General features: G+C 41.8%; 1 protein-coding gene across 1 annotated transcript in view; it reads left to right on the top strand.

The window, feature by feature from the left end:
- Positions 1–1,938, top strand: part of M421DRAFT_75262 (uncharacterized protein) — a gene marked incomplete at both ends in the record, with an annotated part of 2,761 nt that extends 823 nt beyond the window's left edge. Inside the window, 2 exons of the mRNA XM_033597113.1 lie at positions 1,808–1,819; positions 1,855–1,938. Of these exons, the coding sequence (XP_033443674.1) occupies positions 1,808–1,819; positions 1,855–1,938 (96 nt within the window). The remainder of the gene's footprint in view (positions 1–1,807; positions 1,820–1,854) is intronic.
- Between the last annotated feature and the right edge of the window lie 14,780 nt (positions 1,939–16,718).

Here is a 16,718-nt window from a genome sequence, read left to right as displayed (position 1 = left end):
AGGCCTATAATATTATTTAATAGCTTATTTTAAAGAGGAGACTTAGTAGTATATTAATATAATAAAAGTATAGTTTATTAAGCAGAGCTACTATTATAGCAGGATTAGGAGTTGTTGTGGCTATTGCAGCTGTTAGGACTATTAGAGCTATTAGCTTAAAATTAGCTAGACATTGAATACACATTGAATAACTATTGTAGGCCTACAAGTCCTACTGTTGCCCACAGTACAATGCCACGATTTCCCAATTTCGACAACAGAAAAACTTTTCCCGATGCACCTCAAACCTCAATGTCTCAACAACCTAATTTCGAACTGCTTTTAAAAGAGGAGAGGATTAAGCTTACCCTTTAAGTAATTAAAGAGCTGCAAAAATTAAGTGTGCAACACGCAGCTATTATCTATAACATATCCTAAAGGTTAATTAACTGTTAACGCACTAGGACACAGTCAACACGTAATACCTACCCTAAATTAGCAAACCTGCAAAAGATAGAAGAGAGGACGCTTGTGCAGTATATTAGGAAGCTAGATTCCTAAGGATTTGCCCCAACGCTTTATTGTGTTGAAGATATAGCTAATTAACTGCGCGCTGCACGCGGCGCAAAGCCTGTTAGCCTATAATAGGCTTTAAACTTTGTTAAACGCAAACCTAGACTTAAATTGCATATAACTTAATAGAGGGATTGCTAGAGAGTCTTGTGTAGTAATCTAGAGGTTATTAGGCCTTAGTTTAACCTTGTACACAATGTTAAGGCTAAGTATAGCATCCTAGATAAAGATACCTACAACTTTAATAAGACTAGCTTTACTATAGGTATTAGAAACTATGTTAAAGTAGTTACTGTATTAGAGAGACGTACTAAGCCTATTAGGTTGTAACAGGGGGACTATAAGTAGGTGACTTTTATTGCTGCAATTAACACAATAGGCTAGGCAATTGCACCCTACCTTATCTTTAAAGTAAAGAACTACAACGCGTCCTAGTACCCTAATTTAAGGCTACAATAGCGTATTAGGGTTAGCAACAATAGCTAGACTACAAACAATATTAGTGTAGCCTAGTTAAGGCACTTTATTAAGTAGATTAAGGGCTAGAGGGTGGGTAGCCATGTGCTGCTAATAATTGACAGCCACAAAAGCCACAAGTCGCTTGCCTTCTAGAATCTTTGTGAGGAGAACAAGATAATTACCCTATATATGCCCCTACACTTATCGCACATCCTGTAGCTGCTTAATGTGGGCTGTTTTGCCCCCTTAAAGCAGGAGTATAGCAAAGAGATTAGAGTCTTAGCAACAGACTATATTAGCTAAATTAATAAGAAGGCCTTTATTACAATATTTGCAAAGGTTTTTAAGAAGGCGTTCTTAAAGGCAAACATCACATCAAGCTTTAAGGTAACTAGCTTAGTGCCTAATAATCTATTAGTAGTGCTATTAAAGCTTAATGTTAAGCTTTAGACGCTAACACTACCTCTACTAGGGGGGACCTAATAGAACCCTAAGACACCTACTAACGCTAATAAGATAGAGTCTTAATTAACGCTGCTTTGCAATTATATTTAAAAGCACTAAGGATTGTTACTAACTCTAATAGTAGAGATTGTTAATTAGCTGCAGAGAGGCACTGCAATGCTACTGCATAGGCAGACGTTATTAGCAGCCTAAGTGCTGCAGCTTGAAGCGTCAAATAAGGCTGCTTCTAAGCGCAAATTACGCAAAAGAAAGTAGATCTAGAAGGGTAGAGACCTTTTAAAGGAATAGGTAGAGGATTTAATAGCCTAATGTGATGTTAGGGCGCAGGTAGAGGGGGAAACGCGTAAGAGTAGGGCCTAAACAGGTGCAGGCAAGTAGGGCAAAAGGCACTGCAAGTGCTGTGGTGAGACAGGGCACAACTCGCGCACGTGTAAAAAAGATGTAGTAGATGTTAGCAATTAAGAATATATACTGTTGCCTATAGTATAACGTTGTGGTGTTGAGCAATTGCGTGTAGAAGGCCTAATAGCTTGTTGGGGTGGCACGCTCGCTTATCCGGCGCACTCGCTATGCACTCACGGTATTAAACAACATTATAGGCCTATTAATAGAATAGTTATTAAGCGTAGAAGGTTTTAAGCTTAATATTCCTTACTAAGACACTAAGTTAAGATTCTTTGCTAGGGCTCTAGTAGCCTAAATATTAGAAAATATAAGAATATTATTCAAGAATAGTAGGTAAACTAAGAATTCTACGCCTAGGCCTGCCTGTTCTGCAGTGTGTGCTTGTTAGCAGGTGCTTTGTTGTGTGCTGTTGCAGCTGCTACGTCGTGTGCTGTTGCAGCTGCAGCTGATACATTGTGTGCTGGCGCAGCTGCAGCTGCCATGGTGTGCTGTCGCAACTTCAAAACACAAACCTTTAACAAACAAACCTTCAACGCTCTATAACTTGCGTTGTAGTAGGCCTACAATAATAATTTTTTACTTATTTTAAAGCTACAATTTTGCTCTATCTGTGCATAAAATTTTACAATTTTTAAATATTTAATACTAGTGCTAGCAGAACTAAGGGTAGCTATACAACAACATTGCAATATTATTTTAAGTTTATTAAATATAGGCACTTAGTGTTTTAGCTGTTAGTAATGTTGGCGCGAAATTAGGGCTATTAGGCGCAAATTAGGGCTGTTGGGGCCGTTAAACAGCTGTTGCACGACTATGCCACAACTGTAACGACTATGCACGAACACGACACGTGGCATAGCGCTCATAGCAGCTAGAGGCAAAGCTAGCTGGCTAGCACTATTATGGTCTATATATATTATACTACGCAACGAATACTTGCTTAAGTATTCTTGTGCTTACCTTTTGGTATAACGTGGTTTATCACCGAGCCGCCAGGTATCACCGAACCGCCACCCCTCGCCAATTTTGCGACTGTTACAATAATTATTACAATGCTATCACAATATAACGCGCAATCACCCTATAACAAAGGTACACTATACCTTGCTATCTAAGCTATAAAAGCTACTATACCTAATAGTATAAATCACGCGTCTAAGGCCTTTAGTGTTCCCTAATTAATATTAAGAGACTAACACGTAGGAGGGCTTACATAACATAATTATAAGGCTAATTTAAAGAAGCTAACAAAGGTAGAAGAGGAGGTAATAGTTAACTGTATACTTGAGCTAGACAGGCAAGGAATAGGCGCAATAAAGACTATGGTGCAAGATATGGCTAATAATCTGCTTGCTGCATATAGTGAAGGACCTGTTAGCAAGCTCTAGGTAAACAGGTTTAACACACATACCTAACAAATTAAGCTTTAACATAGCTAACTATATAATTATTAACAAGCCCTAAATAAAGATACACGCGTTATAACGCCCTAGTTTAAGCTAGTTAGGAATACAAAGGAGAAGTACAGAATCCTAGATAGAGATACCTACAACTTTAATAAGACTAGGTTTATAATAGGCATAATTAGGTCTAAGATAGTGTTTACAGGCTTAGAGAAGCAATCTAACCCTAAGAATATCTAGCCTAGCAATTAGGAGTAGGTCACAATTATTATTAGTGTCTGCGCTGCTAGCTAGGCTATCCTACCCTTTATTATCTTCTAAGGCAAGGTCCTAATTACAACCTAGTACCCTAATCTGCCTTATAACTAGGTAATTACAACTAGCAAGAATAGCTAGACAATAAACAAGCTTAGTCTAGAGTAGTTAAAGCACTTTAATACGTCTACAAAAGAGTGTACTATTAGCACCTACTGTCTGCTTATTATTAATAGCTATAAGAGCTATAACTCTATAGAGTTTAAGGAATACTGCACAGAATACAAGATTATTACCTTGTGTATACCCCTACACTTGTTGCACCTGTTGTAGCTGCTTAACGTAGCCTGTTATAGCCCCTTAAAGAGGGCGTACTTAATTAAGGTTAATGCCTAGTTATAATACTTAAAGATATAAATTAAGAAAGAGTTCTTCCTTACTAGCTTCTAGACAGCCTATTACAAGGCTATTATAAAAGACAATATCCACAGAGGCTTTAGAGGCGCAGGACTAGTTCCTTTTAACCTAGAGCAAGTGCTATTAAAGCTTAATATAGTCCTTCGCACGCTAACACTACCACCACTAGAGACTACCCTATAGGAATCTAAAACACTAACTAGCGCAAAGGAGGTTAAGTTACAAACATTGTATATCTATAAGCGCATGCAATTGCACAGAGATTCACCCCTGTCTCCTATTATAAAATCACTTAACTTGCTTGCTAGAGGGGTTGCATAGATAGACCATGCCAACGTGTTGCAGAGAAGGGAAATAGATAGTATAAAGAAGGCTATTAAGGCTCTAACAGCGCAGTGTAGTTGCAAAAGAAAGTATATCTAGACAGAGGAGGCTCTCACAGTTAGTAAGGTATAGGATATAATAGCTAAGAAGGACAGTGGTAGTAGTGAGGCATCTGAATAGTCTAGGAAGAAGGTGCGCAAAGAGAGGCACTGCAGACATTGTGGCAAGACTAGCCACAATTTGCGCACCTGCACTGCAGAAATATTAGATGTAGATAATAGCGCTGCTTCTAAAGAGTAATTATAGCAATTATAAGTATTAGTGTAGTGTTGTAGTTAAGCGTAATAGTTATGTAATAGTTAGTGACTCTAAAAAAGTTGGTGAGGGGTGGCGGTTTGGTGATACCTGGCGGCTCGGTGATAAACCACGTTAGGCAGAGAAGTCACGTAGTATTGATTTCGAGGGCAGGGCGCCTACTCTGTTACAACAACTGTCAGCAATAGCCAGTCTGGGCCAGATTTCGAAAAACTTTTCCCGATGTAGCTATTATTAGAGACACTAATAACCTAGTTATTAGGTATACTAGGCTCCTTGTACTAGGCTAAGAGGTGGTGCTTGCTAGAGAGGATAATAAAGGGTGGGATAGACCAGCCCTTTGCGCAGATGCCTTAGATAATGCTAGTCCACTCTAGGCTGGCGGAATGGGTATACTCCAACGTCCTTCGTGGGTACCCCCCAAAACCTTATCAATAATACATGGATTCTGGCGAACTAGGGCTGAAAAGAAAGAGAAAAACCACCTCTACATTTTTGTAGTAGAAGGTTTTGTTATAACTATTAAACTACACAAGCTAGAGGCTAGAAAATGTTAAAAAAGGGGGGGTACCTAGCGAGCATACCTATTAATAGGTATACTTTGCTAGGTAGTGTTAATAACTTAGCTAATACTAAGCAGAATTAGCTAATTCTTTTTTAATTAGAAGGCGCAATACTAGGCGCTTCTATTGAATAATAGATTATGTAAGCGTATCTCTGCTAGTTAAGAAGCTATAAGGCAAAACGTAAAAAAGCATACCCTACCCATCCGCCAGCCTAGTCCACTCTCAGTCACCCTGCTGCACTGTCTTTGGTCTCCCTCAACGCTTAGAGCCTGTGACAACAGCACTAGTAGATATAACGCCTATCATAAAGCTAGATTTATTAAAGTTGTAGGTGTCTTTATCTAGGATACTATACTTAGCTTTAGTTTTCTCTATAAGCTAGAACTAGTTACTAATTACCTTAGGATCCTTACACAGCGCTCTCTTGTAGTTGTACTTGCAATTAAACTTAACTTTAAGCTCTAGCCAACGTTTAACAAAGTTAGCAGCCTAGTTCTTGCTAATAGGGGTCTAGTGGCGCTTAGCAAGCAGAGAATTAGCTATGCCCTCCACATAAGTGAGTTAGGGTAAGAATCCTTACTTATCTAGCCTTAACACGTGCTAGACAATTACCTCCTCTTTAGTGCTAGTTATCTTAATTATATTAGGCTTGCAATCGCGTTGTGGAGAGGTTCTAGCAAGTTAGTGACTAAGTGTCCTTTATGACACGTTGTAGATGGCTGCAGCGCGTTGCTGAGAGAGTGTCGCGTCTTAATAGATAGCCTAAAGAGCAAGCTGTATTCCTGCTTCCTTTGAGGGTTTGATTGTGTTGTTACGTTGAGGCATTGTAGGCAGAGTGAACTTTGGTGTGGTCTTGGCAAAAGTGAGCTACTCGCTTGTGTGAGCCACTCGCTTGTGGAGTACGTTAGTTTTTCTGTATCCTTTCGTACAAGACCTAACGTAGATTATCACCAAGCCAGCCATATCACCAAACTAGCCATTTTCTCTTAGCACAACTAACACAAGTTACTATAGTTAACTACAACTACTGTCAGATTCTCGTACTGTGAGCCAGAGTATGTGCTTAACGAGATCTTAGGTGGTATGATGATTTTTTGATGATCGTGACGATCGTGTCTGTCGTCCGCGTCGTGCTGACCGCTACAGGATTGAAGGGGGGGGGGAATTAGCGCTGTTCGCGGCCGCCTGTGTGCGGGCCAATCAGGAGTTGCCAGGTCTCGCTTAATCGACCTGGCAACTGCTGATTGGCTGCGCGACAGGTCCCTGCTTAATTGCGCAGATCTGACCTCTTGCTGCTTGCTCTTATCTAACACACCCCCTTTAGCTTAACGTACCTCACGGGCGAGTGGAACACCGAGCGAGTGGAACACTTTTGCCAAGCCCCCACCAAACCACCCTTTACATACTAATGCCTTCTCAACACCACTATTTAGACGTGTCAAACGAAGCTCAGATACAGCTTGCGCTTCAAGCTCTTCAACAAGACGCAACTCTATCCCTGTAACGCGCTGCTACTATCTACAGGGTTCCTTAAGCTACACTAAGTAGACAACACACAGGACAACCTTCACGCGCTGATATTACAGCTAACTTACAGAAGCTGGACAACAATAAGGAGAAGGTGATTATTAAATATATTTTTAAGCTAGATACACAAGGATTTTCCCCTTAGCTCTTAGATGTGGCTACTATAGCCAATTCCTTGCGCGCTGAGCGTAATCTAGGCCCTGTTAGTGCAAACTAGCCTAGTATGTTTATTAAGCAACACCTAGAGCTTAAAGTTAAGTTTAATTGCAAGTACAACTACAAGAGAGCCCTCTGTAAAGATCCTAAGGTTCTGCAGGGCTAGTTTAGCCTAGTAGCCAACACTAAAGCTAAGTATAGCATCCAGGATAAAGACACGTACAACTTTAACAAGACAGGCTTTATAATAGGCTAGATCTCCTAAGGAGCAGTTGTTACAGCTTTAGAACAACAAGGTTAGCCAAAGGCAGTCCAGCTAGGCAACTAGGAGTAGGCTACAGCTATAGTAGGCATTAATGCTAAAGGATAGGCTATTCCTGCCTTCCTTATCTTTAAGGCCTACTACTACCTCTCTGCCTAGTACAAAGAAGAGGATCTGTATTAAGACTAGGTTATTAGAATCTCTAATAATAGCTAGACTACTAACAAGCTTAGTCTAGACTAGATAAACTACTTTAACAGGCATACAAAGGAGCGTACTGTTAGCACATACTATTTACTTATTATTAATAGTTATAAGAGCTACAACTCTCTTAAATTCTAGCAGTACTACAAGGATAATAAGATAATTACTCTCTATTTACCTCCCTACTTATTACATCTTACACAGCCTCTTAATGTGGCTTGTTTTGCTACTTTAAAGAAGGCGTATAGGCGCTAAGCTAAAATACTTATGCATAACTAGATTAACCACATCACAAAGATAGAGTTCCTACCATGCTTTATACGCGCCTACAATGCTGCAATTATTTCTAGCAATATTTAGGGAGGGTTCTAAGGCGCTAGACTAGTCCTATTTAACCTATAACAGGTTAAAAGCAGCCTTGATGTAAAGCTGCGCATGCTATCACCACCACTACCTGTCAACAACAAGCCCTGGCAGTCGCAAACCCTAAGCAATACCTTAGAATTTAACTTACAATCTACTCTAATTTAAGACAAGTTTAAGAAATACTAGGGTAGCTCACTAAATTCCACAACAAGCGCGCTTAAGCATTACATCAAGGGTGCAGCAATAGTCACGCACAAGCTGGTTTTGGCGCAATAGGAGATTGCTGAGCTTTAAGCAGCAAATAAGGCAGCTACACAACAGAAATTACACAAAAGAAAGTAAGTTTAGGCAGAAGAGACCCTAATAGTTAAGGAGGGCTAGTAATTAATAGCTCTAACAGAGTTTAGGGCGCGTAGTGATAGTAAGAAGGCAAAGAAGCAGGTGCGCGCTGATAGGGCTGAGCCAACCTAAAGGCGCTGTGGACATTGTAGTAAGACTAGACATAACGCGCGAACGTGCAAGACTAATATAGAAGTAGTCTCTAAGTAATATTACAGCTTGTTTTGCCTTGTGCAGCGCCGTTTTGTGGTGTTTTGGGTCATAATAGGGTGGGCTTTGGTGGGGGCTTGGCAAAAGTGTTCCACTCGCTCGGTGTTCCACTCGCCCGTGAGGTACGTTAGAAACTCTTTAAGCTAACTATTTAAGTGTGTGTAAGGTCCTTAATTTATTCTTAAAAAACACCATTCTATTAAAATCTAAGAAACTAGTTAAATAATACTAAGAACAATACTATTAGAATCAGCGAGTCGAGCCACACCCAACGGCACCGCGATGGCAGCGATGCAGGGAGTGCAGCGTGAAGGAGATGGGGGCGGCCAGCCAGACGCGGTACTAGCGCGCCTGGCCAGCAACAGACCCAACAAAGGAAGGGAGGAAGGGGACCACCCTAACTAGAGAAAGGAGATGTAGGGAAGGATAGTAAAGGAGATCTTAAGAGTACTAACAGAATAACAGAGGAAGGGAGTAGAAGGACTTAATACAGTCACTACTGTCTAGGACACAACACAGGTTACCTACGACCTCCTAGCAGCTCTTAGCTAGGTAGAAAAAAATTTCACTACTAGGCTAAGAACCCTACTACTAACAATAATAGCGCAGAGCAGGCTAGGAGCACTACAAGTAGTGCTCTAGAAGCTTAATGCCATAGAAAAGAGGATAGAGGGCACCTGGGTTGGGATACAGGAGAAGGAGGGACAAGGAGGGCCGCGCACCTAGAGCCAGGTGGCGGCTAAGGGAGTCAGCCAACCTGCAAGGGTTAAGCTAAGATTAGAAGAGATAGAGGGAACTAAGGGAGAGACTACCTAAGCGCAGCTAGAGCGTATCTAGGTAGTAATACCTAACATGTATATAATTATAACCTATCTAAGGTCTGTGCATAAGATGTTAGTAGTAGTTAGGGACACTACCTATTGCAACTAGATTATCTAATCTAGCCTACTAGGTGCTAAGGGCATAAAACTAATTAGGAAGCTATACCTAGTTATAGTCTCTAGTATCCTGCTTAACATGCCTATTAAGAACTTAAAATGCGCAGAGAACAAATAGTAGATTACCTAAGCCTACTCCTGTAACCTAGGTATTAGGATTAAAAGGGTAGCGTGGCTCTACTCTAATAAGAACCTAAAATCTAGACAGGACAGGGGCAAGCAGACAAAGGGATCCCTGCTCATGAACGTTGGGACAGAAGAGAACTAGAGGAAGCTAGTCAAGTCTAGCTTCCTGATAGGGGCTAAGTGGCACCTAGCCTAGCTCTAGGACATCTCCCTCACAGATAGACAGTGCTTCAAGTGCTAGAAATAGGGCCACACCTAGTCTGTCTGCAACGCCACTAAGGAGGCGTGCAGGCACTGTGCTAGAGACCACGCCACTAGGAGCTGCAAGAGCACTAATAAGGCAAAAGCTAGCTGTGCATGTTGCAAGTAGAAGGGACACAAGGCCTAGATGTTATGCTAATATAGGGCCTACTAAATATTTTAGACTACAAACAAAGAGACTAAATAGAGGCTATAGTAGTAGACACTCTAGATCTAGTCTAACTAGGGACAAGGATTCTTAGGACTAACTATTAGCCTTAGTAGCTCTACGCTAGCTAGTAGAGCTAGCTTAGCAAGAGGAGACAAAGCAGAATAGACAACTATTCTAGTCGCTAGGGGAAACAAGAGGAGAGCAGCAGTCAGTCGCCCCACCTACATAAGCAGGGCCGCCAGCGCCCTAGGGCAACAGCGGATATTCACATTCTGTCAAGAAACTAGAGACAACAACACGCTAGCTAAGGAAGTTGTTTAATCCACCTAATAAGAGGACTAGGCATTATCTAATATAACTGCGGAAATGCAAATAGAGGAGCAGCAAGGCCACTCCTAGACTTAGTTATCCTAGCATTGTTCCTAGTCATTGCAATCTATGAACCTATAATTAGAAGCTTAATAGGTAGGCACACATACTGCCCTAAGAACTACTAACTAAGCTACCCCCTACGCTAGGGGATAAAGGTAGTATTCCTTATATATAACTAAAAACTACTTACTAAAGTTAAGAGTATATTAGCTACTAACCTTACTAAGGGAATCTAAGTCTACATACAAGGCTAGTAGACCTACATTATTAATGTTTACAGCCCGCCTATAATACTAGGCTAGGAAGCCACACACACTATTAAAGCATAGCTAGCAATCAGGAACACCATCTAGGACGCTCTGCCTAATGCTGTAACACTAATTATTAGAGACTTTAACACCTACCATCTAGAATAGTTAGGGAGGAATACACTAGGAGAACTACAGGCAGAACAGCTCTGTGCTGACATAGCTAGTTAGGGGTTCTAGCTCCTAAATAAACTAGGGGCACTAACCTAGAGAAGAGGACCCCTCTAATTAGTTATATACCTAGGGTTTGCTATAAGGGTTGTAGTAGATAGAGTTACAACCTACTAACTAAGAGAGGACTAGGCTATTATAAGGGACTATGTCCTAATTAAGATCTAGATAGACACAAGCACTATAGCTAGGAAGGAAAACAAGCAGTTTGCCCTTGCAAAGGCTGACTAGGACAGGATTAAAGATACTGTGAACTAAGGCAACTAGACCTAGGCAATAGGAGGAGAGGCTATTATAGGCCTTATTAAACAAATTTAAGGAGGCACTAACTAAACACTGCCCTACAAAGAAGACCCACAACAGGGCAAGGCCTGATTAGTCACCTAAAGCAGCCACAATACTTAACAAGGTAAAGAGGGCTAGATAACTAGCACAATAGGACCACACAGGAGACAGCAAAAGGGCGTAGAAAGCCCTCTGTAACAGACTAAAGAGAGTCCTACAGTTAAACGCTAGAGTATATTAGAGAAAAGTAGTAGCAGACCTTACTAATAATAAAAACTTAGACAACACCTAGAATAAGGGTCTGTAGAACCTATCTAAGTAGAGCTAGAAAGTTAAGAGTAGGGGTAAGGGGACAGCAAATATCCTACTACTCTAGAGGTTAGTAGAAAGCGAACTTAAAGCCTTAAACAAGGAGAAGGCCAGGATCCTAGGGGAGCGCTTCTTCCTAGCTAGTGGGGTGGCAGACCTGTTAGACATTAACCCCAGCACAGAGTACCCACGCTTCTACCTAGCGCTAGAGATATCCCTAGACAAATTAAAGGAGGTTATCTCCTTACTACCTACATCAGGAAAAGTTTTTCGAAATCTGGCCCAGACTGGCTGTTGCTGACAGTCGTGGCATGGTCGTGCAACAGCTATTTAACAGCCCTAACAGCCCTAATTTACGCCTAATAGCCCTAATTTTGCGCTAACATTACTAATAACGTAGATTATCACCGAGCCGGCCATATCACCGAACCAGCCATTTTCTCTTGGCACGACTAACACAAGTTACTGCAACTACAACTACTCGCTATTAAACAGTGACCTAGCATACTGCGTGCTTACATCAGATTTAGAAGATGTTTCTGCACCCTCCTAGCACGTTCGTGCGTTGTGTCCAGTTTTGCTGCAGTTCCTACAGCGCCGAACAGTTGACTAAGCTCCTAGTTGACCACCTCCACCCTGAGTCTTCTTAGATGGCTGAGCTGCTACACACGCCTCAGCAGCTACCCGCGATGCTGCTGGGCCATACTCAAGTGTGCCACCATGCTGAATCTGCTTTCTCTTACGCGATTTTCTCTTAGTTATTACTGCTAATTGCTCTTTAAGCTCTTGCACGTGGGCCTTGCTAAGGACGTTTTTGTGCAGCATCTCTTCAGCCCCTTTTACAAGCTTTAAGAACCCCTCTTGCGCTGCACTTGGCGATCGTTAGAAGGAGTCGCTTACAAGCTTGGATTAAGACCCAAACTTGTGTGTATTGCTCGGCGTCTTAGATTGCCACAGCGTTTTAGGTAGAGGTACTGCTGGTGGGGTATGCAGCTGCACTTCAAGGCGATCTAACACCACCTGCGCGTTAGTAGGAACAAGCCCTGATGCCTTAAAGGCCTTTTGGCAGTTAACCTTTGTAAACATATTAAGGAACGCGTCCCTAAAGGCTGGTAGGAAGCCTTCCTTGTTAATGTGGAAGACGCGTTAGCGTGCTAAGTCTTAAACGTGTTAGGAGTACTTGCGCTTTAACAGCAAGAAATAGACCACGTTAAGTGGCTAGAGGATGTGCGACAAGTGAGGTGGCATGCAGAGAGTGAGGATTTAGTTCTCTAGGCAATAGTCCTTGAACTCCTAGTTAAGATGGCTCTTATGGCCGTCCAAGATAAGCAGCCTGTACACTCCCACCTGACGCGTCTTTGTATGCGTGTTAAAGTGCTTCAACCACTCAAGGCTAAGCGCGTTGTTTGTCCAACTGTTCTCAGAGACTAAGAGCTTCCAATCGTGGGGTATATCTGTCTCCTCATACCAGGTAGAGATGTGGACGCGTCCTTTGTAGATGATGAAAGGCAGGGTTGCATACCCAGCGGCGCAGATGCTCTGGATAACGGTAACCCACTCGCGATCACCTGGCTGAACAAGCTCTGGCCGAGCACGTCTCTCTGAGCCTGTTACAACCTTTAAAGACAAAGCGACGCCTATCTAGAACCTAGTTTTATTAAAGTTGTACACGTTGTTGTTGCAAACGCTATACTTAACTTAAGTATCCTCTACTAGCTTAAACCACGCGCTAATTATCTTAGGATCTTCCTGTAGTATCCTCTGTCTATCCTTGGCTTGATTAAAGGCCATTTTGAGCTTGTCTGAACGCGTCACAAGCCTGCTAGCCCATAGTTTGCCAACAGGCTCTTCACCACGCACACTAAGTATCTTATCAGCCATATCTGCCACCTCACATAGCTGGGGCGCAAATCCTCGCGAATTAAGGTTAAGTATATACTAGATAATTGTCTGCTCCTCTAGTATAGTAAGTTTCTAGCAATTAGCGCGTACGTCTAGTTAAAACGTGATATTGCAAAGGTGATTAGAGACCTGCTGATAAGGTACGTTCAACGCTCTAGCAGCGCTGTGGATACTGCAAAATTGGCCAGCGTAGAAGGCCTAGATAGCAAGGATAACTCTGCCTTCTCTAGTAGTATTCTGAAGTTGTTGTTGTTGAGGCATGTTGTGTTGGGGTAAAAGGTGGTCGTGCTAAGAGAAAGTGGCCGGTTCAGTGATATGGCCGGCTCGGTGATAATCTACGTTAGCTAAAATACTAAGTGCCTATATTTAATAAACTTAAAATAATATTGTAATATTGTTGCATAGCTACCCTTAGTTCTGCTAGCACTAGTATTAAATATTTAAAAATTGCGAAATTTCATGCACAGATAGAGCGAAATTGTAGCTTTAAAATAAGCAAAAAATTATTATTATAGGCTAACTACAACGCAAGTTATATAGCGTTAAAGGTTTGTTTGTTAAAGGTTTGTGTTTTGAAGTTGCGACAGCACACCATGGCAGCTGCAGCTGCGCCAGTACACAATGTCTCAGCTGCAGCTGCAACAGCACACGACGTAGCAGCTGCAACAGCACACAACAAAGCACCTGCTAACAAGCACACACTGCAGAACAGGCAGGCCTAGGCGTAGAATTCTTAGTTTACCTACTATTCTTAAATAATATTCTTATATTTTCTAATATTTAGGCTGCTAGAGCCCTAGCAAAGAATCTTAACTTAGTGTCTTAGCAAGGAATATTAAGCTTAAAACCTTCTACGCTTAATAACTATTCTATTAATAGGCCTATAATATTATTTAATAGCTTATTTTAAAGAGGAGACTTAGTAGTATATTAATATAATAAAAGTATAGTTTATTAAGCAGAGCTACTATTGTAGCAGGATTAGGAGTTATTATAGCTATTACAGCTGTTAGGACTATTAGAGCTATTAGCTTAAAATTAGCTAGACATTAAATGCACATTAAATAACTATTGTAGGCCTACAAGTCCTACTGTTGTCCACAGTACAATGCCACGATTTCCTGATTTCGACAACAGAAAAACTTTTCCTAATGTAATAACAAGGCACTAGGACCTAACTAGATACAGAACAAAGTATAGAAAACTCTTAAGGAGGATATTACAGACAGAGCCTCTGTAGTAATCTCCTAGGTGCTTAAGGATAGTAAGGTACCTATACACCTTAAGGAATCTATAACTGTTATACTACACAAGGAGAAGAAAAAGGACTACTTCCTGCTAGGGAGCTACTGCCCTATTGTATTAGAAAACATAATAGCTAAAATTATAGAAAAGATTGTTACTAACAAGATCACAAACGTGATAGAGGACAAGGAACTCATGCTATAGAATTAAATAGGAGCCTGCAGGAAGAGGTCCACACTCACGGCCGTAGAACTCCTCACGGGCACAGTCACTACAGCATGGGGGGTAGGTCAGCCAGTGGTCTTAGTGCTCGCACTCGACCTAGCTGGAGCATTTGACAACGTAGCTCACGATCGCCTCACATGGGTACTCTAATATAAAGGCTTCCCTAAGTAGATAGTTGTATATGTAGAGGCCTTCCTTAAAAATAGACAGACAAAGATTAGCTTTAACAACTACAGCAGCCTATAGATAGAGACAAACACTAGTATACCACAGGGATCCCCCCTGTTGCCTGTGCTGTTCCTACTCTTCATCTCTAACCTACTAGAGGACCTAAGCAAAGTCTAGGACAAGTGCCTAGGCTTTAGCTTTGTAGACAACACAAATATTATTACATAGGGACTATCTATAGTACACAACTACAGGAGACTTATAAACACCTACACGTAATACAAACAGTAGGCATCTAGATTTAGAGTAAGGTTTGCCCCTAAGAAATACTAGCTTATGCACTTCACTAGGCAGCAGAACAAGGGAGACGACCTCCTCTCTACAGTGACAGTGGGAGACTAGCTAGCTAAGATTGTCACAATAATAAGGTGTGGAAGCTGAGTGGTCTCTGATCATTGATCAAGTGTGAAGAAAGTGATCAAGTTCCTTGTTCTATCTACGGTGCTGAATGAGCAGAATATATACACCAATGCTTATCCAGCTATACCCTAATTGGAGCCCTAATCACGGCTCTAAGCTATACCTGATTCCGCTTACCATGGCGTGATAGATCGCCAGTGTCTGATCGGTCCAATATCTAGATGCGGATCACGTGATATGCACCCTCACCTCAATCCTTGCTGCAACACCCCCCCCCCAGGTGCCTGGATCACTGATCTAGGTGCCTGTATCGCAGCTAAGTTGTTACCTAATTGATCCCTGTCAAGATTGCTCTCCTTCACTTTGGTAGGGCTGCTGTTTGCTCCAGTGCCGCTCTAATTAGTTAATCTAGTAACTATAACAACTAATTGCATGGCAACAAACAGACCTTTTGCGCAATTACTGTCCTTTCTTTGTCTCTTTAATAACAATTAAGCTCTCTTTACCTCTACCTTAAGCAAGTATATTAATAATCCTATTCTCTTTTAATTGCTCACTAACTAATTAGACAACTAGACAGTACACGTTCAGAATCCACACAATCATGCCATTAGCTAAGCGCAACGCGTTGTCTGCCAGGCGATTATCTCTCGCCAAGAGGCAGAGGACTGTCGATCCACCAGTTGATCCGCTTGAGGGCACGAGCGGCTACGATTCAGAGGAGGGTTCCAACGATCAGGTGGACGGTGGTCAGGACGCTGATCACGAGGACAAGGACGAGCATGAGGACGAGGAGGACGATAGCGAGCTCGCTCCCATCACCCCCAAGTGATCCGGCCAAGCTGCTCGCGGCTCCAAAGATCAGGAGAAGAAGCACCCCAAGAAGGGCAAGAAGAAGGCCGCTCCAATCAAGGTTGGTGCCGCTTGTAAGGAGGTGTGTGGTGGGTGCGCCCTGCGTTTCAACGCAGGCCTGATTAATGGCATTTGCCATGATCGGCTTAATTCGAACAGCAAGCGCTGCGTTAAGTGTGGCACCCACTCCTGCTCTATTCTGTATAATCATTAACGTAGATTATCACCGAGCCGGCCATATCACCGAACCGGCCACTTTCTCTTGGCACGACCACCTTTTACCCTAACACAATATGCCTCAACAACAACAACTTCAGAATACTACTAGAGAAGGCAGAGTTATCCTTGCTATCTAGGCCTTCTACGCTGGCTAATTTCGCAGTATCCACAGCGCTGCTAGAGCGTTGAACGTACCTTATTAGTGGGTCTCTAATTGCCTTTGCAATATTATATTTTAACTAGACGTACATACTAATTGCTAGAAACTTACTATACTAGAGGAGCAGACAATTATCTAGTATATACTTAACCTTAATTCGCGAGGATTTGCGCCCTAGCTATGTAAGGTGGCAGATATAGCTAATAAGATACTTAGTATGCGTAGTGAAGAGCCTGTTAGCAAACTATAGGCTAGCAGGCTTATGACGCGTTCAGACAAGCTTAAAATGGCCTTTAATTAAGCTAAGGATAGACAGAGGATACTACAGGAAGATCCTAAGATAATTAGCGCATAGTTTAAGCTAGTAGAGGATACTTAAGT

The sequence above is a fragment of the Didymella exigua genome (assembly GCF_010094145.1).
Source record: "Didymella exigua CBS 183.55 unplaced genomic scaffold M421scaffold_50, whole genome shotgun sequence".
Lineage (NCBI taxonomy): Eukaryota > Fungi > Ascomycota > Dothideomycetes > Pleosporales > Didymellaceae > Didymella > Didymella exigua.
This window is presented reverse-complemented; position numbering and strand designations above follow the sequence as displayed.